The 20,988-nt window shown below is 46.8% G+C and overlaps 1 protein-coding gene across 1 annotated transcript in view; it reads right to left on the bottom strand.

Annotated features, from left to right (window-relative positions):
• The window catches only part of SORCS3 (sortilin related VPS10 domain containing receptor 3), a 602,186-nt gene extending 582,320 nt beyond the window's left edge, over positions 1–19,866 (bottom strand). Inside the window, exon 1 of the mRNA XM_068549046.1 lies at positions 19,240–19,866. Coding sequence (XP_068405147.1) covers positions 19,240–19,866 — 627 coding nt within the window. The remainder of the gene's footprint in view (positions 1–19,239) is intronic.
• Positions 19,867–20,988: the final 1,122 nt, after the last annotated feature.

Genomic DNA, 20,988 nt, shown 5'->3' with positions numbered 1-20,988 from the left:
TTTCTGCTTGGACAATGAAAAAGCTTTGGAAACAGTGGTGATGGTTGCACAAAAGCACAGAATGTAACCAAAGCCACTTAAAAATGTTTTAAAGGGCAAATGCTCTGTTATACATATTTTTAAATAAATAGGTAGATAAAATTTAAGGTGAAGAAACAGAAGAGAGCTCTCCCCAATTCCCCATCTCCTTAACCAAAGAAAATCCACTATGAGAAGCATTTGACCAACACAGAGATAGAAACTATCCTTCAGTAAGAGCCCTTTGCTCTCACCTCACAGGAGTTTTTTGAGGCTGAGGTATAGGTGAGAAAGAAAACAAGCATCTCTGGCCAGGAATGGTGCCAGCCTCCCTCCCACTAATGCCGGCCCTGAAGGTGGAAAAGGTAGACGAATAGTACAGGCTACGATTTCCAGAGTCCCCATCCCTAAAACGCCTTTTCCAAACCACTGCCAATAGAGGTGGAAGATTTTCATTCACCACTAGGAGGTCAAATTTAAAATGCATTTCTCAAAAGAAGACATACAAACGGCCAAACAGGTACATGAAAAAATGCTCAACATGGCTAATCATCAGGGAAATGCAAATCAGAACCACAATGAGGTATCACCTGTTAGAATGCCTATTAGACATATAAAGACAAGGAATAACAGGTTGTTGGCAAGGATATGAAGAAAAGAGAAGGCTTGCAAACTATTGCTGGGAATGTAAAATGGTACTACCATCACGGAAAATAGTATGGAAGTTCCTCACAAACATAAAAATAGAACTACCATATGATCCAGCAATCCCACTTCTGGGTACGTATCGTAAAGAAATAAAATCAGGATCTCAGATATCTGCATTCCCATGTTCAGTGCAGCATGATTTGCAATAGCTAAGATACAGAATCAATCTAAATGTCTATCAATGGATGAATGGATAAAGAAAATGTGGCATTTATATATAACAAAATATTATTCAGCCTTAAAAAAAATAAATCCTGTCATTTGCAACCTGCAGGACATTATGCTAAGTAAAATAACGCAGGCACAGAAAGACAAAGACCATATGCTCTCACTTATACGTGGAATCTCACTTATATGTGAGTTGACTTAAAAAGTCAAACTCATAGAAGCAGAGGGTACAATGGTGGTTGCTGGGGGCTAGGAGGTGGGAGAAATGGAGAGATACTGGCCAAAGGGTACAAAGTTTCGGTTATGTAGGAGGAGTAAATTCTGGAGATCTAATGTACAGCATGGTGAGGATAGTTAATAATACTACAGTGTATACTTGAAATTTGCTAGTAGAATAGATCTTAAATGTTCTCACCACATAAAAACAGTAACTATGTGAAGTTAATTAGCATGATTGTAGTAATCACTTCACTATATATACATATATCAAAATATCACACTGTGTACCTTAAATATGTACCATCTTTATTTGTCGATTATACCTCCATAAAGCTGGAAAAAATCAAATCAAATGCAAGGACCTCAGGAAAAGGAACTGAAGAAGCAAAGGACTGCTATCAGAACGTTTTTCCAGACCAGGAAGAGTGAGAAAAGTGGAGGGCACTGGGCAGAGGGGAGGATGAGAGCCAGGATGCTCTTCCCTGCATCCCTTTCTTTTCTTATTTCGCTTTAGCAAACACCGGCCCAGTCCCCATGGCTGAGAGCTGACACAGGCTCCAGGGTGTTTTAGATCTCCTACTGACCCTGGAAATTTCATCCTCTACCCAAGTGTTAACCCATGGGTGGCCCTGCTTTAATTGCTAAAATTCACAAGAAGCAATGGATCTTACCCAGCTCACAAGGAATTCAGGATAGACTTGCTGCAAGCAGGATAAACTCTCTCTAGGAAAACTGAAACCTGTTTTTAGGAAACCACCTTAGTAATTTAAAACAGGAAGAGGCACCCCATGAGACAGAGCCATGCAGCAAATGGACACAAGTGCTTTTGTTTGTTTCATCTTTGGAGTCACCTGCTGTTCTTTAAAGATGCTCATCCCTACCTTCTCACCATCTCCACCCGCTTCAGGGGAAATTTAAATAGGGCTGGATCTGAGATTAAAGAGAAAGGGAAGGCTATTGGTAAGTCTTAGCTTACACCTCTGGCCATTACAGGATCCTTTCCCACTGTGCAGGGCTTTTCTCTGCTGGAGCATTTCATGAGTCCCTCCACCCCTAACCCTGGGGAAGGGAAATGGCAGCTTCCTCCTCCCCTTAAAACGCACATCTTTGCAGTGGGGAAAACAGCTCTCAGGAAGTAGACCTACTAGGAGGTAGACCAAGCTAATCTTCAGGACCTCTTATCACCTGATAATTATTCCCCATTTTCAAGCACACACCATGCCAAGCATTTCAAATTCCCCAAATCCTCACAACAGCTGTGCAAAATAAGGATTATAATCCTGGTTTTATAAAAGAGAAAACTGGGTTTCAGAAAAGTAACTTGCCCAAGGAAGAGCTGGTCTGTGGTGGAGCTAAGAAAGTCTGGTCCATCTACCCAAGCACTACTCTGCCACCTAAAGCACCCCAGCTTCTGTCTCCCAACAAGTCATCTAATTTATTCATTCTGCCCAAGGCTGCCTACTGGGAGAAAAAGCTCTAGACTGCATTAAGAACTTAATGGAAAACTAAGGAACATCAAGGTGTTACAAAAGAGCACTGGACGAGAAGTCAGAGAGATGGACATTGGTGTGGGCTCTTCCACGATCCTGGTGAATTGAAACATTCCACAGTCTCTCCTGGCCATATTTTTCAAATCTGGAAAAGGATGTGGTTAGATCATTATGTGTTCTTTCCAGCTCTAAAAATACTGTCTCTGAATTATTTATATTTCAAGAGGATCTTGGAGAGAACAATGTTTAACCCAAAGGAATGACTCTTGAATTGTGACGTTTCTGCTCCCCCTCCCCCCCAAAAAATTGAGCACAGAATCCTCTCTGCTGCCCCTCAAAATCACAGCACAAGAATGAGCAACTTTTCCTATGATTTGGTAACAATAGCATTCCCTTACACATGTCTGGAAATGTATAGTTTCCTTGCAACTAATATACAGATGAGAAAACATGAATCTCAGATGTTGACTGATTTGGACCATTTCATAAAGCTGATAGATGATGATGTGGAGGCTGGCCCTCCAGTTTCAGTTTAGTCACAACCAAAAGGGATGCTCCTATGTGTACCTTGCACTTGGATTCAGAGTCCTCTTGCAGCATGAGCCCGTTCATACGACCACTAAGCTATCATCATCGTCATCCCCAATAATTTCTTTTGAGGCCATAATAGACACTAAGTAATAGCTGTTGAAATATCTAATAAAGGATGCTAGTACTGCTTCAACACATACACCTGAAAACCTGCCAACTCCATCAACAGGTCAAATCAGCTCTGCTTAGAGGTGTGTGCACATAATACTCACGTGTGCACACGCATGACCTCCCTACTATTTACTCTCCTCATCTCAGCTCATGAAAAAGGCCCACTGATGAGTCCTTTTTTCCCAGACAATTCTTTCAGCATTCCTCAGTCTGGACTACAAAGAGGCTTGGCTGAGGCAGGGGATTGTCAAGGAACTACAGTGTTTCTCTACTGCCTGCCTATGTTCAGTTACAGGGTGTGACAACGGTGTTTCACACAATATTATCAACTCTGCCTCCTAATTCCATTTCTTTAAAAATTCATAAGTATGCACAAAAGAAAAGAAAACACAAAACAAAACCAGAAGAGGGAAAAGGCAATCTTGAAATCTATTCAACTGCAGAAGAGCATGTTCCTGCAGGCATAGTAGGTATTAATAATTCAACAAAACATTACAGTAATTACTATACTTCGCAAAATCACAACAGTGCACTTTTGCACAACTCCTACCAACCTCTCTGCAACTGCCATTAAAAAATAAAACACAATTCCCTATATTAAATTTGTTGTTTAAAAGCTAAATATTTTATCAGCACTAATGTATTTTAAATACTCAGTCAAGACCAAGAAAATCCCTTGCCCCAATTCCTCCCCCCTTTAAGTGAAATCCCATCTTCCCCGCTAGAGCAGAAATTGACTTCAACTCTACCAAGAATACACTGAGTGTTAGGGCTTGAAGGCCCTCATGGAAGGATCTGAGGACCACTCAGCTCAAACACTCTGCTGGAATCTGATCAGGCTGTTGGAAAGAGAATGAGAAGGGAGAAGGAAAAAGAGTGGAAGATTAATTCTTTTGGACCATGAATCTGACCTACTTCATTCGGCTCCAGGAAAAGAAGCCATGAATTGTAAAGAGAGGTGAGTGGCAGGAAACCACCAAAAAGACACACTTAAGTATAGCCCTGAGCATGTATGAGGTTAATGATCTTGAAATATAAGCAAGCCTCCCTTTACACTGTAGTCACGGTCCCACAAATTTGCTACATCCAGTCTATCAAATTCTGTTGCTTTTATCTGCTGTATCAGCTTTTGCTGCAAAAGTGCTGCAGAACAAACCACTCGAATCTCAATCATTTACTGTCACAACAATCATTTGTTCTCATAAGTATACAGGGCAGCTGTGGGTTGGCTGCTCACAGTTGGGCTCGGTTGGGCAGTTCTGCTGCCCATGGCTGGGCTGGGCTGGGCTGATCTAGGCTGGGCTTGGCTGGGAGTGGCTACATACGACTTGTCTCTAGTTCTCTACCCAGGACCGGTGGGCTAGCCTGGGCATGTTTTTCTCATGGCTACTGCAGAGCTGCAAGACAGCATGTAGATACACAATGCCTTCTGATAACTAGGCTTAGAACTGGCACTCCTGCTATTGGGCAAAGCAAGTCACAAGGCCAAACCCAAGGTAGGAGATGGGGAAGAATGCCCCACCCAGAGAGAAAGGGCACTACAAAAGCCCAGTATAAGGGAGTTAGAGAGGGGAGTGAAGGACTATACAGAGGAGGCAACAACACAATCAAGCACGCCCGCTGAATAGCTCTTCAGTGGGCTCCTTCTCACCACCTACACTGCCACCACCCAAGCCACCATCCTCTCGAGCCACGGCAACACTCTGGTCTCCTAGAACCCAGCCTTTTCTCCCTCCAAGCCACAGGCTGGTCAAATTTAATTATATGACTCTCCGACTTTAAACTTTCCCGAGGCTTACCCCTTTGCTCATAGGACAAAGAATAAACTCCTTCCCAGGGGCCCATATGGCCCTGCTTGGTCTAAGCCATGCCTGCCTGTCTAGCTTCATCTCTCACCAGCCCCTAGCCACAAACCCTCTGCTCCAGACACTCTGTCCTTCTTTCTGTCCCTTCCAGAAACCTTGCTCCCTCATGCCACAGAAGCTGTGTGCCCTGAACACTCTGCCCATTCCTCTTCACCTAATTGACCTTGCTCATCTGCCTCTGCCTCTCTGCCCTCTCCAAGTTAATGTCGCTGGTGTAACCTTTGATAGTATCGTGAACCTCTCCTTCAGAGCGCACCGTTATGTACTCTGAGCCCAGCAGCACCTGGCACATAGACGGCACCCCGCAAATACCTGTTGAATATCCGATGACATTTTTTAAAGCTATTTTAAATTTTTAAAATAAAAGGTAGCCGAGACTACCTCATCTGGTTGAGTTATATATTAAAGGTATTCAGGTAAAGTGTCTATGGCAAATTGCTCCAGAGAGCATTTATTTAATCTCCCACACTGTACTGCTGATTTTGTATAAATCTGGTTTTAATGCATGAGGTTTCCTTAGAGGGTTAGGCCTCTCCAACAGGAACAAAGCCACGGTGTCCCATGCTAGGCATATCCTTTCCCCACCCTCATCAGTCCCTTGAGGCGGAAGACACACATCATCCAAAAATAGCATATGATGCAAAACCAGCAAGTACTCTAAGAACTTCAAAGACCCAAGGGTAATTTTTTTGACCTTAGATTTCTATGTCCACATGAACCATCAAACCCGTGTGAGACCAAAATAAATTTTAGACATGTCAACAATGAAAATAAAAAGTATCACTCAAGCACTGGGTGACTATATAATGTACCATCCAAGACAGGATCTTTTGAGAGTTAAAAGGAACCTAGCAATATTTATGTCAGGACACAGGAATAAGCCAGGACATTCCCCTGCACTCTCTGAAAAAGAATACTTGAGGATCTACCACAGAAAAATGAAACTCAGCCCAAAAGAGAGGAATGGAATCCAAGAAACAGAGGCACTAATCCAGGAGTAAAATAAATAGAAATATCAAGATGACAATAGGGAAGCAGGCCTAGAAGGATATCAGTACAAATTAGAATATCCACTAAAAATACAATTAAGAAGCTGGACTATCTTAGTGCTATGATGAAGAAAACAGATGTTTGTCTTCCTGTGAGGAAGATAAAACAATTAGAAACTCAAGGAAAAACAAAAGCAGACCAAGAAAAATAGTCCAAACTAATATGGCAGAATTCTGAGCAACTGTCATAGCATAAAATAATCTATTTGACCTCAAAGCTCAGAACACTTCTCATCAAGTGACACAGATTTAGTCATGAGGATTACATCTATTTCTAATCATGCTACTGGATTTTTTTGTAGATAATAAAACAACCATAATATTTTAAACATTTTATTAGTTTCCATTTACCGTGGTCTTGATTACATTCAATGTATTTCCTAAGAATGCTCAAATTTAGCACATATTTTACATGATCTCACATTGTTCTTTGCAATATTAGTCTAATAATGTGATTTCCACACACAAGACTATAAGCTTTTGGGGTATCCAGTCGGCATGATAGGCCTCACCGATAGAAACAAAGCCATGGTGCACTCTTTTGCACATTCTGCATCACTAGGCATATAGTAGATGCTCCCCAAATACTTCATATTGTCTGAAAGGAATAAGGCAGAGCAATCAATACAGGTCAAGACCTGGAACAAATGTTGTTGCTTTTTTATAAACATCAAATTACACTCCCATCTGAGACTTTTATTATATCAGATGTGACTTGAAATAAATTGTACATCATGCCTGGAATAAGAATCTCGAGTTTTTTAACACCATGGTTTGTGTGCTAATGATAGTGTTTCATTTGTGCTAGGAGAAGGCAAAAGAAACACGTGGTCTCAAATCTGCTATGGAAGGACCTCCAGCTACTCAAGGAATAAAGGAGAAGTAATGTGAACTAATATCGTGAGTTCATGTCACCCCCTGCTCATATCGCTCCTGTTCACAGTGCTTTGAAAAGCACTCTTTTCAAAAGGCTGACAGGTGCAGTAGCTCATTATTTAACTGCGACATAAGGGGAGCAAACAGAATTGTCCCCATTTCACACATAAAGAAATGACTGACCTAATACCATATCTAGCTTGTTGTGAGATGGGCCTGAATCAAGAGTTGCATAAGTGACTCTTTCATTTTATAGGTAAGGAAACTGAATCCCAGAAAATCCAGATAACTTAATTAGCATCACACTAAGCAAACAAATTACTGAATGAATAAATGAATGAATGAATGAAAGTAAGTACATCTGCATCGGATAAGACCAAATTTATACGTGCGTGAAAAAAGCATTTTCCAGTATTTTTTAAATCATAGTTCCAGACCCTTTCCTTACTAATGAGCCCATTAAAATTTTTTTTACTCACAGACATAATAAGCTACTATACCTGGAAGGGTCTTCTTTCTCTTACACCTAAGAAACATGTGACTTGCTGAAGAGAGTTAATGTAAATCAGGAGGCCATCTGGACATCCCAACTCCCAGGCCAATATTCTTTCCAACCTCTCGTGATGCCCCTCACTAAGGATATCTCAGAAGGGAAGGTACCAACTGTAAGCTCAGCTGCTTCCTGCCAAAATCTTGACAAAGTCTAAGAAAAAGAAGAATCACACCTTATTCTTAGGTGAGAGACCGTCCGTCAGCAGGTAGAGGTCCAAATTTGAGGGAGACGATGTATTGTGAAGACCAAGCACATGCCCTGGGATGGGGAGGGGCTCTTTAGCTCTGAGAAATGACAGTGAAAACTAATTTGGGTGTGTGTCCCCTCCTCAAAGCCCCAATGCCATATTCCTGCCACTCAATATAACCTGAGCTCCTTCCTTCTGGAAGGTGCCAACCCGAAAGGAAGACCCTCTCACAACTGGGGTCAGTGACTCCATTTCCCTCTCTATACCCAGTATGTACCATGGTAGGGCCTGATGCATAATTTTATAAGAGATGAGGGAAATTCCTGATTTGGTGTGATGGATAATTTTATGTGTTAACTTGACTGTGCCACGGAGTGTCCAGAAATTTGATCAAACATTATACTAAGTGTGTCTGTGAAGGTGTTTCTGGATGAGTTTAACATACGAATTGGTAGACTAAGTAAAGCAGATTGCCCTCCCAATGTGGGTGGGCCTCATTCAACCCACTGAAGGCCTGAATAGAACACAAAGGAAGAGTAAGAAGTTATTCTTTCTCTCTGCCTGTCTTTAAGTTGGTTGGTTGAATCCGCGGACACGGAACTTCACATACTGGAGGGCCAACTGTAAAGTCATACACAGATTTTTGACTGTGTGGAGGGCCAGGTCCCTAACCCCACATTGTTGAAGGGTCAAGTGTAGTTTATTTGGTAGGTGATCCCAGGTGATACTGACTGTGGGGTGGAGAAAGGAGATAGGGATGGGAAGGTAGCCAATAAAGCAAGCAAGTTACCACCTTAGGCAATTGGGGCTTAATCCCACTGGTAGCTCTGGGAGATGGTGTAGAAAACAAGCTTCAGAGTTACCCCACCCCAAAGGGCAAGGGAGCTGGGGTATTTATCCACCAGCTTCCAACAGTCATTGTCAAGTGGTTGCTCCCTACTCCTTGATGGAAATCAATTCCCTGATGCTTCCAGCCTGCACCTGTGTAATCGAAGAAAGCCCCAGTGGGCACACAGTCCCTGGTGCTGGTGGTTAGAAGTCAGGCCAGATTGCAGACAGATGGCAAGTGCAGAGGGCATATGGGCAGGGTACCAACATATCTGCTACAAAAAGACAGACACTCAACCTACCCCATTTCCTGCCTAGGCGATAATGAGAACTAACATTTTTTAACCAGTGTAATAGCCTACTATGCTAACCCCTTCAGAGTATTATCTATAAGATTCACAACATCCCAGTATTATTCCCATTTTACAGCCAGTGAAACTAAGGCTCAGAGACTTGTTTGAAATCACTGTTGCTTGGGGGCCTTCCCATAACAGAAAAAAAAATGTCTGAGTTGTGAGAAATCTTCCAGTGAAAAGTTTGCTTTCAAGCACAGATAACACTGAAAGCAACACAGTTATATGAGCAACTCTTTTGCCTCTAAAGATTCTTTCCTCTACCTGCCTCCACCCTGGTAAACAAGCTTCTCTGCATCTCCAGTACCACGGCCTCAAAACTCTTAACGTAACGAGTTCCCCCAGTACGTGTAATCACATTCAGATATGGCAACTTGAGCAACTGAAAAAAATGTTCAACTCCGTCTCCCACTGAGAACAGATTTTAAAAGGAAAAAGTTCATTTCTTACGCAGCAGTGTACTCTTTAACCTGATTCTACCCATCTGGAAGAGAAACTGCTTACCTCACATAGATGCCAAAAAGGCTTAGAGATGACTGAGTTAGGTACGCGGGACCTGGGAACAGGTGAGAGGCCATTGTGATGTCCCAGGGATGCAGACCCTAGGCCTGGAGGCAGCAAGAAGCAGCCAGATTCTTCCCCATTCCCAAGACACGCATTCTTTACCCAGGCAGTTTTAAGTATTTAAGAATGTACTTATGTCATTCAACTCAATAAGCTTATATTAACTGATCACGATGCCCAAGAAAGTGAGGGAGCAAAAAGCAGAAAATGCAGAAGAGATGGAAGACCCAAGCCTGAGCATCACTTCTGGCTGCATTTACGTCTGGAGTCTTAGTTGAGTCATTTATGGGTTGAATGGACAGCAGAACGTCTGTATTTGTACAAAACATCCATTTCCTTTTTTCTGCGGGAAGAGGCTGAATGATCAGTCCCCCAGGACTCAGCTGCTCGGTTGCTAATCAATTGTTCATCTATGGGTCAGCAGACCAGCCCTCACACAATGAACCTGCAGGCTGCTACCGCTCTTCTTCACTCCCTTGGAACAATTCCTCATGCAGTATTTGTTTTATTATTTCATCCTATTTATTTTCACTTCTTTCCCAGGGCAACACTCCCTCTAGTGTCTGTGTAGGGATCTCAGGTTCCACTCGAAGTGCACAGGGTGCAGGCAAAAAGGGTACAGGCAGGTACAAACCTGTACCTCGATGGATGTGGATTATTACAAAATATTCATGGGTCTGGCCAATATGATAATTCCGGGAAAGAGGCTGCAGACATCATGCAGAGAGTTCCAGCCACGGATATCCCCATTTCATGCCAGGCACAAAGCAGAGGTAGGAGATGGAAAGGAGAAGCGAACCTTGAACACCAAGGTCCATCCCATGACTTGGATGAAATGAGTCTTTGGCACTCCAGGCTTTTCTTGTCCACCAGTCCCAGCAGCCCTGTGTTCTCCTATTTTCTATGAAAGCTACACATTTCACTCACTTCCTTCAAGAAGTCTTCCATGATTAACTGTGAGGTATAATCATGGGTGCCCAAGCCAAGAGAAGCTACTCTTCATCTTTCTGGATGCCTTTCTCAAAACTCCACTCAACAAAAGCCCTGAGAAAATGTTCCACTTATTAGCTGTCTGTTAGTATAATCGTTAACCTGACTCTAAGCACCTGCTTCTAACCATTTCTATTACAAATTCTGAGTATGAGTTTCAATCAGCCGGGTCCCCAGCCACTCACACTTCTCTCTTTCACTGTTTCCCTTAGCATGACACAGAAGGCAGACACGCAAAGACTCGTCTGAGTCAGGGCATGCACTATGGGAGGTGGCTGAAATGAGCATCTCACTGAGAACTGGGTTGTAGCCAAGGGCTTTGCGATCAGCTCACTGGGAAACTTGGGGCAAGCACCTCCTTCCTCTGCTTCTGTGTTTCCATCTGCAAATGAAGAGAAAACCCCTTCTAATATAAGAATAACAACTAAACTAACTAAAATATCTGGAGGACTAACTACAGGTCAGGCATTTCTTTTAAACACTTTGCTATGTACAATATCTTATATAATCCTTGATATAGCCCAATGTGAGAGGTACTATTATTATCACTCCCTTTTGTAGATGAAAAAATAGACAAGAGAGGGTGACAACTTGCCCAATGTCACACAGCTATTAAGAGACAAGAGGCTGACAGCCCAATTTAAAAATGGGCAGGAAAAAAAAAAAAAAATGGGCGGGAGAACTGAATAGACATTTCTCCAAAGAAGACAGGCAGATGGCCAATGGGCACATGAGAAGATGTTCAACATCACTAATCATTAGGGAAATGCAAATCAAAACCACAATGAGGTATCACCTCACACCTGTCAGAGTGGCTGCCATCAAAAAGACAACAAATAAATGTTGGCGAGGATGTGGAGAAAAGGGAGCCCTCCTACACTGTTGGTGGGAATGTAAATTGGTGCAGCCACCGTGGAAAACAATATGGCGTGTCCTCAAAAAACTAAAAATAGAACTATCATATGACCCAGAAATCTCACTCCTGGGTATATATCCAAAAAAAAAAACAAAAACACTAATTCGAAAAGATACATGCACCCCCAATGTTCATAGCAGCATTATTTATAATTGCTAAGACATGGAAGCAACCTAAGTGTCCATCAACAGATGAGTGGATAAAGAAGATGTGGTATATATACATATATACATACACAATGGAATACTACTCAGCCATAAAGAAGAGTGAAATTTTGCCATTTGCAGCAACATGGATGGACTTAGAGGGCATTATGCTAGGTGAAGTAAGTCAGAGAAAGACAAATGGTGTATGACATCACTTATATGTGGAATCTAAAAATATATAACAAATTAGTAAATATAACAAAAAAGAAGCAGACTCACAGATATAGAGAACAAACTAGTGGCTCCCAGTGGGGAGAGGGAAGTGGGGAAGGGCAATATAGGGGTAGGGGAGTAAGAGGTACAAAGTATTAGGTATAAAATAAGCTACAAGGATATACTGTACAACACAGGGAAGATAGCCAATATTTTATAATAACTATTAGTGGAGGATAACCTTTAAAAACTGTGAATCACAATATTGTATACCTGTAACCTATATAATACTGTACAGCAACTATATTTCAATTCTTTAAAGACTAAATTAAACTTAACCAAAAAAAAAAAAAAAAGGAGAGAGAGAGAGAGAAGGAGAGAGAGAGACAGAGGCAGGATGCAAACCCAGGCATCCAGCTCCAGAACCCTTGCTCCTGTCTACCATATGGCTTTGTTTCTTGCTCCCAGCCTACCTCTGTTCCTAATATATCCTGAAGAGGATGGCATTCATGATGAAAACCCTCCACAAGTATGAATTCACACAAGTCATACAATCATACCCAGGCTAAATAATCTACAACCTAACAAGATCCTTGATGACCCTACATAACTATGTCCAGCTTTTCCCCTAAACTAGGTTCTCTTCCAGCACAGGCCAAGCACCAGGCCACAGGTCACAAGGCACACATGAGAAGAGAAGAACTCACAGCAGGTGTGGGGATGAGGTGCTGGTGTAAGCATTTTATCCCTCATCCCTCACCTTCAAAACACTCATAAAATAACCAAGTGCAAACTAAACATAATCAAATGTGTGGTACAGGCTGTAAATTCTATAAACAGTTAGGAGAAAGAAAAATAAATGCTTCTAAGAAAGGTTCTATAGAGAAGCATGTTTGAATCTTAAACTGAGCCATGAGTAATGGGTGCATCTCAATAGAGGAAGAGGGGTATTCTGAGTGGAGGAGACCTTAAGAGCAAAGGCTTGAGTCAAGAAGGGGTCTGGGACAATGAAGGGGCTGCCTTGGCTAGAGTGAAGGGGCCCATCAGGGAACAGTCAGATGCAGAGTTGGAGAAGCAGATCCAGGACATACGCAGTGAAGAGCCTTGAATGGCAGGCTAAAGGACTCTGGAGTTTAATTCAAGAGGCTAAAGGTACTCAAGCGAGAATGGAGACGTCCTGGGTGAAATGCTCCTGATTATAGTACCGGTCAAGTTATGAACAACCTGAGAAAGGAAGGATCGCTATCCCAAGGGACAAGGGTTTTCAATCCCTTCGTAGCCTCTGCTCAATGAGACTTGGGACTCACTCATTCACCCACTTGGTCAAACACAGTTGAGTCTCTCTACTGCGTGTAAAGCAGAGCTCTCTCATCTCCACTCTCTGCCAACAAAGTCAGAGCAGCATCCAGACCCTTCTCTCAGTAACCCACCACAACAGGGGGATGACCATGGTTAGCTGAAGGCCATCCATCCCACACTGCCACTGCTGCTTACCCAAAGTGGCCCACCAGGCGCCGGCATGCTACACTTTCCACCTCCAACTTCACAAGACCTCTTTTCCCCCAAACTTGCTGAAAATTCATCCTTTGACATTTTCTCCTCATAGGGAAGTGTCTCAAGCCAGCCAAGAGGCCAAAGGAAGCAGGAAATCAACAGGCGAGTCCAGCCCCCAGGCCTTGGTGTACGTGGCCTTGGATAAACCCTCCAGACACACCCTCCTATTTCAGCCATCCAGCTTTGTCACACCTCTCTGCTCCCTAGAGGACGATCACCCGGTTCCAAAGTGCCCCCAGTTACGGTAGGATTTACACAGCCGAGGAAAGAGCAGTTCTCCCTTCTGCCCCCGCTCCCTCCTCAGCCTTCCTGCCACAACTCCCTTCCCTTAAATCCAACAGAATCTGAGAAGCCACTTCCCGCGTTCCTTCTCTGCCAACTACAAAGCAAGTTCCAACCGCTGCATTTCTGCCATCATTAAATTGGGCCTCCCAATTAAGGAGTTTGCAACTTCTGCTTACCTTGGAAATCACTGCAGGATCTGAGAAGCAAATCACGCCCTGTAACCGGGCCATCAGAGAAAACGCAGAGCAAACAGCCGGTGTGTGGTCCCTCCACTCACCACCCCCAGGCCTATGGTGACCAGGAGCAGTTAGTGCTGTTATGTCCCGTGGCATTTCCCAGCTGCATCTCAACTGAGATGGCTCCCCTTGTAATATTAATTAAAAACAGATTCTTTTTGGCAAACCCCTGAAGAACAGCTTCTGTGGCAGGCTTTTTTTTTTTTTTTTAACATCTTTATTGGAGTATAACTGCTTTACAATGGTGTGTTAGTTTCTACTTTATAACAAAGTGAATCAGCTATACATATACATATATCCCCATATCTCCTCCCTCTTGCATCTCCCTCCCACCCTCCCTATCCCACCTCTCTAGGTGGTCACAAAGCACCGAGCAGATCTCCCTGTGCTATGCGGCCGTTTCCCACTAGCTATCTATTTTACAGTTGGTAGTATATGTAAGTCCATGCCACTCTCTCACTTCGTCCCAGCTTCGTCCCTTCCCCCTCCCTGTGTCCTCAAGTCCATTCTCTACGTCTCTGCTGTTATTCCTGTCCTGCCCCAGGTTCTTCAGAACCTTTTTTTTTTTAAATTCCATATATATGTGTTAGCATACAGTATTTGTTTTTCTCTTTCTAACTTATTTCACTCTGTATGACAGACTCTAGGTCCATCCACCTCACTACAAATAACTCAATTTCGTTTCTTTTTATGGCTGAATAACATTCCATTGTATATATATGCCACATCTTCTTTATCCATTCATCTGTCGATGGACACTTAGGTTGTTTCCATGTCCTGGCTATTGTAAATAGAGCTGCAATGAACACTGTGGTACATGACTCTTTTTGAATTATGGTTTTCTCTGGGTATATGCCCAGTAGTGGGATTGCTGGGTCATATGGTAATTCTATTTTTAGTTTTTTAAGGAACCTCCATACTGTTCTCCGTAGTGGCTGTATCAGTTTACATTCCCACCAACAGTGCAAGAGGTTTCCCTTTTCTCCACAACCTCTCCAGCATTCACTGTTTGTAGATTTTTTGATGATGGCCATTCTGACTGGTGTGAGGTGATACCTCACTGTAGTTTTGATTTGCATTTCTCTGATGATTAGTGATGTTGAGCATCCTTTCATGTGTTTGTTGGCAATCTGTATATCTTCTTTGGAGAAATGTCTATTTAGGTCTTCTGCCCATTTTTGGATTGGGTTGTTTGTTTTTTTTGATATTGAGCTTGTGGCAGGCTTCTTTATTAAGCCTCTGAGAAGGCAAAATGCATTAAGATATCGTGACACGGGGACTGAGAGCGGGGACGAGAAGGTTAGACAACCCAGCCAAAAGCTATTTGAAAAATCTGTTTGGGAGCCACAATTAGATGCTCCAGTGAGTGAAACACAATTAATCTGATCAAATCTGTCACTATTTTGCACATTAAGAGTAAATATTTTAGAACACCGTCCAGCTGAATTAGTTACGGGTATGAAATCGTGCCTGGGAGAGTCAGTGCGTTCCCCCTGCTAGCAGGGTAAGGATGCCGGGTTATCGGCATCTCCCTGTTTCTCTTCACCAAGGTGCAGAGTTGGGCACATGAATACCATCTGGCAAGTCCTTCCAACCAGACACACTGCAGGGGTAGCAGCCTGCAAATCGCTGTCTCTGGGAGTGAGCTGCAGGAAAGGCATGGGGATCAATCTACAGGAGGGTGCAGCATTCTCCCCTCAGCACCAGAACAGGGGATCCCCATCAAGGCTTACAATGCTGAGGGGGCCCGGAAAGTGGGCTGTTGTCTTTACAGCTTTCCACTCTCCAGAGCCATTTGCCAACTCACTGACCAAGCAAGGAGGCGCCTTTCTTCTTTTGAAGGAGATCAGAATGATGTGTTTTTCTGTATCCCTGTCACAGCCACAGGGTCTGGACTCCCTTTGGGTGTTTGTGAAACACTCTCTAGCCCATTAATCACCAGGATCTCAGCTGGAGACAACCAGAGAGAAAGGCAAATCGCTCTTCCAGAATATAGGCTCCAATCAGCCCCGGTGGCCCAATGGATAAGGCAGAGTACAGGCTCCAAGCCCAAGCCCACTCACCTCTCCCCCGAAACACCTGGCAGGGCAAGAAAGGTCAGAGGGGGACCCAGACTCCATCCCCTCCTGGCTCAAGCCTGCTGGGCACCTCCCCCGTTGCCCTCCAAGCCATCCCACCCCACTCCTGGGACCAAAGTGAATATGTGACTCAAGCCTAGAATGAGACTCTCAGCCCCTGGGCACATGCTGGGCACATAGTGTGGGGTGGAGGTGCTTCCCTTGCACGTCCACTTCCTTATGCCTGAACACAAACGGCCAGAGTGGAGTTCAATTTTCCATTATACGGGGTAACTGGAAACTCTCCCCAAAAAGGACCTCACGCCAGGAATGAAGTCCACCAGAGGCACTTGGAGGGAGAGCGGGAAGCCCCACAATGTGTTAACAATTAAACCGGTGGCCTTCCCAGAGAAGGACATGCTTAACACCCTTTACGTCGGAAGGGAAGATGGAATTCTCTTTTCACGTCAAAAGAGCTTGGTGCAAGGCCCCATGTTCTCTGCCTTGGGGACATCTCCAACCACTGTGAAACCAATGATAAAGGGAACTTCCAGAAGGGACATCATCTCCATCACTCCTCACCCTGGCTTTATTTTAACAGTGCCGTCTTTTGCTGTCCTCGGGAAAGGAGGAGGGGAGAAAGAAACCAACTGGGTAATGTTGCAGAAACTGGTTTCCTAGCTCCTCCCCCAGGGTTGTTTCCTTAAAGTCTCTCAAAGGCAGGGCCATGTTAACCTGTTTCCTCATCTTCCTCAGAGCAGCACAGACCTACAGTCAAAGAAGCCCTTCTCGCTGGAATTGCCTGTGAAGCATCGTCAAAAGAGGCAGGTCCAGCCCAAGAGCTAAAGAGGCAGTAACTCTCTGGACCAGGGACAGTAGACACCATGGGGTCCCTGCACTCACCTGTGCTGCCTTGTCCTTTGCTTGGACAGTAAGACTGGCCACGAGCACAACCAATGAACCCCTGAGGAGCTATTAATGAACTGCCCAAATCTCATCACTGTCACTAAGGACTCCAAGGCCAACTGATGCACTCCTCAGGCCCTCTGCACCCCCTTTTAACTGAAGAGCCATTTCCCTGGGGGGTGTGGGGCTAAACTTGCCCCCTCACTTCCTCTGCTGTATAACTGCCTTGAAGATGGGCAGAGAAGGCCATGCACATTTAATTACTACTTGCAGAAAGCACTCTTTAACGGTCCCATCTTCAGGGAATTTGTCAACACACGAAAATGATCCTTAAAATAAAAGCAGAAACATAAAAAAACTCTTTAGGCAGAGTGAATTTATATCGTCCAAATGGTGGCAGTGTTAAAATCACAGACATGTGAAGATATCACCTCCTCCTTCTCCTAGGGATACATTTACTTCCACACATCCTGTCCATCCTCCTCATGGAGTAAGAACACGAACAAAATAACACACATGCACACAATTCCTCACTATCAAACTAAAAGGAAGTTGAGAGTTACGATCCCTGCGGTCAGAGAATTACCTCTCTCTCTCTCTCTCTCTCTCTCCCCCTCCCCCACCCCACACACACACAGAGTCCTTCGGAGACTTGTAAGTCCTCAGTCACCCATCCCTCCCAATGCACACGTTGCCCACCGCCCAAGTCTAGAGCTGTCCACTGCGAAGCTATGGGGGGCCTTCACTGGAGGCAGACGGAGTCAGCCACCGCGCTGCTGGTAAGCTGGACTGCCCAAATGCTTCCAACCCAGGCTGCGCTGCCTGCGTGGTGCTGTGTGTCAGAAGGAACCAGGAAATCTGTGCTCGGTATTGCTGATGTGCTGCTCTCTGCGGACTTCTGGCTTTCCTGTTATTCACCACTCACCCCTGTGACACCCTCCAGGCCCTGTTAAAATAAGGCGAAAATTTCCCCGGGAAATCTTTAATGTCAGTCATGAAGAGAAATATAAAGGGAGCGGGGGCGGTGCTTTCCCATCAAATGAGTTCCCCAAAGCTGCCAGTACAGGCATCCGTCATCCTCCAGACTCTGCCCAGTGCCGGGCTCTGATCTGATCCTCAGAGCCAGAGATGAGGAAAGGATTTTTGCAGGAGTGGCTGAAGTGGGGGCCGAGGAAGGCAGGGGAGTGGAGTAAATCGTCGGAGGCCGTCCCCACTCTTCCCCGAGGGCCATCCCCCGCGGATCCTGGGCTAGACTGCACGTGCTGGCTGCCAGCTGGGGGTAGGGTGGGGCGCTCCTCCGGCCCGAGCTGCGGGCTGCGCAGACGGTACTCTGCGCCCGGTGCCTGGCCGCGGGCGCCGGAGCCGCCGGACTGGACTCCAGGGCGCCACCTCTCGTACAGCAGCTTCCAGGTTAACCTGGCATCGGAGAGAGAGGCGTGGAGAGGTGCACAGAAAGCACCGGGACCCAACTCCACTTGGCGAGTTTGTCGTTGCAGGACTCAGCAGCCGGGGCGAGTATTTTGCTCAGCGACTTACGTGTGCTTGTGCTTGCGTGAGAACGAGGGGTGCAGGATGGGTGTTGAATTTCACTTCACACTTTAAACTTTTTTTTTTCTGCCCCTCCTATAGCTTTTCGGGGCAGCTGCCTGGGTTGTTTGTTTGTTTGTTCTTTTTAATTTTTAACATCTTTATTGGAGTATAATTGCTTTACAGTGTTGTGTTAGTTTCTGCTGTATAACTAACAAAGTGAATCAGCAGTATGCTGCCTGGGTTTTGAAGGGGGAATCAGTGTTGCCTGAAGGCCCAGCCTCCCCTAAGGCTGGGAGAAAGTGCGCCCGGAGCCCGAGGCAGCAGCCTAAGCCCGGCGGGCAGGAGTACCAGAGTCCGAGTGGCCTCAGTCTCCTGGCTTTCCGTCGCGTGACTGGAGGGGAAAGGGGGGAAGCCCGCGGGGCAGTCGCAGAAACCCGTCAGTCTATCCAGCGGTTCTTTCCCCAAATCAATCTGTGTCCTCACCCAAGAATTCACACACACCCACGACAGGATAACTGACTCTCCAAGCCAAGTACCAGAGAAAGTGGTCATTGATCCCGTTAAGGACCTCTTCTTCCTCTCCCCTCCGGGCGGCCCCAACCCTAGGGCCTCCGCTAAACAAAAGCACAGGCTGTCTTACAACAAACTCCACTAACCTGTTGGGGTCGTGGGGAAAGAGGGATGAACCAGTCCGTCTAAAAGTCGAGGAGCCCCCCTTCCCCTTGCCTCCACCTAGACCCAGAGCAACTATCTACCCATCGTTCCCGCCCCCCATTTTCCCTCGCTGCCGGCAGACAGAGAGATCCGCCGCCGGGTGGGTACTCACGCTGCTGTTGTGTCCCGACCAGTGCACCATGGCTTGGTTGTGGGCCGAGTCCCCGGTCAGCGCGAACGAGGTGCTGGGTAGCCGGAGCTCTTCGGACGCCGACCCCCCAGCCCGTGGTGCCTTCACCTCCTCCCGGAGACCCTTGGCCAGAGAGCGGCTTCCTTTGGAACCATCGGCTAAGACAGTAGCCTGGGTGTCTCCGCGTTCCAGGGCACTGGGGGGCTGCGCCCGGCGACTCCTCCTTGTACCGCCAGGCTTGCCAGGAGCCGAGATGCCCCGTCCCCACTGCGCGCCTGCCGGCAACAGCCCTCCGGCTTCTCCCTGCTTCTTTCTGCCGCTGCCTCCGCCTGGCTGGGGCAGTGGCTCTGGTCCCTGCCGGCGCCCCAGTGCGGCGCCTCTCCGTACAGTCGCCAGCTCCTCCGGCCACTGGCTTGCCACTGCCCGCAGCGACAGAGGAGGCAGCGCCGGGGACCGCGAAGCCAGAGCCGTGAGGCGCCCAGGACCGCCCGTTGCGTCCCAAGTGATCTCGGCGCCGGCCAGGACCCACGTCGACAGGAGCAGGAGCCCGGTGCGGGCGAGGGGCGCCCGGGGCCAGCCTGCGGGGCGCTCCGTGCGCGCCGCCTCCATCCCGCTGCGGCTGCCGGCTGCCGCGGCTCGGGCTGCCGAGTGTGTGGCGCCCGCCCGAGGTGCGGGTCGGCGCGGGGGGTGTGCAGGCGCCGGTAAGCGAGCAAGCGAGTGTGTGTCGGGGGAGAGCGGAGGGGGCGGCCGGGAAGGAGGTGGCTCGGCCTGGTGCGCCTTGCTGGTCCTCTCCACTCTTCCCTCCCGGCTCTTGATGGCTTGCTCTCTCCACGGGGCGATTCCAAAGCCCGAGAAAAATTAATAAATGCCCCTTCGGTGCTTTTTTTTTTTTCCTTAAAACAAGATTCCCGCAAAATCTTTCCCACCGAGCTCCTCCAGAAATTTTTTCAGGAGTATTCAAAGGTAATACGAAAATCCTCTTTTAAAATATGAAAATGAAGCCCAATCCAGGAGGAGTGGCTGGCGACGGACCCCAATCCAGGGTCTCTCTAAAACCCAGCCTCCAACCTGCTCCCAGCGAAGAGTTAGGAGCCGCTTCTGGCCGCGTTTAGGGGGTTACCGTCCGGGCCTTTTGTGGGGGTGGGAGATGGCACGCAGGGAGGGTTGGGGGGCCTCGAGGGAGGAGGAGGAGGGTGAAGTGTTTTCAGCGCCTACTCTTCGGGTTGGGGAGCCAAAGGGGAGCCCGGAGCCTTCGCGCAGGAACGCAGTTGGCGGAAGGCGAGCGCGGGATTGACTGGGAGACTCCGCTCCCGGGTCCCTGGCCTGTCCCTCCCGTCACCCACCTCCCACCGCGTGCCTCCGCCCGGTGCGGGGGCTCGGAGAGTGCATGCGTGCGCGTGCGTGAGGGGGGGCGAGGGGTGCGCCCGAGGCTGGCGGGCCAGCGGGCGCCCAGGGTGGGGGTACCTGGCTGAGCCAAGGGTGCCTGGGTGTGCGGGGGCGCGCGGCTCTGTGCGTGCGCGTTTGCACGCGTGTGTGTGCGTGTTAGTGTGAACGATGGGATGTGAGGCAGGGAGGGGTGCGCTCGGGCTGTGGGCGAGCATGGATCAGGCACGGGCTGTGTTTGCATTTCCAGGAACCTGCGAGTCGTCTGAAAGGCAATATTGAGAGCGAGGCAAGGCAGGCGGTGCTGCACAGCCCGCTCCTCCGGGCGCCCCGCGCACCCGTAGTCCC

This window comes from Eschrichtius robustus, chromosome 7 (assembly GCF_028021215.1).
Source record: "Eschrichtius robustus isolate mEscRob2 chromosome 7, mEscRob2.pri, whole genome shotgun sequence".
NCBI classification, from domain to species: Eukaryota; Metazoa; Chordata; class Mammalia; order Artiodactyla; family Eschrichtiidae; genus Eschrichtius; species Eschrichtius robustus.
Note: the sequence above shows the minus strand (reverse complement) of the source record. Positions and strands in the feature narration are given on the sequence as shown.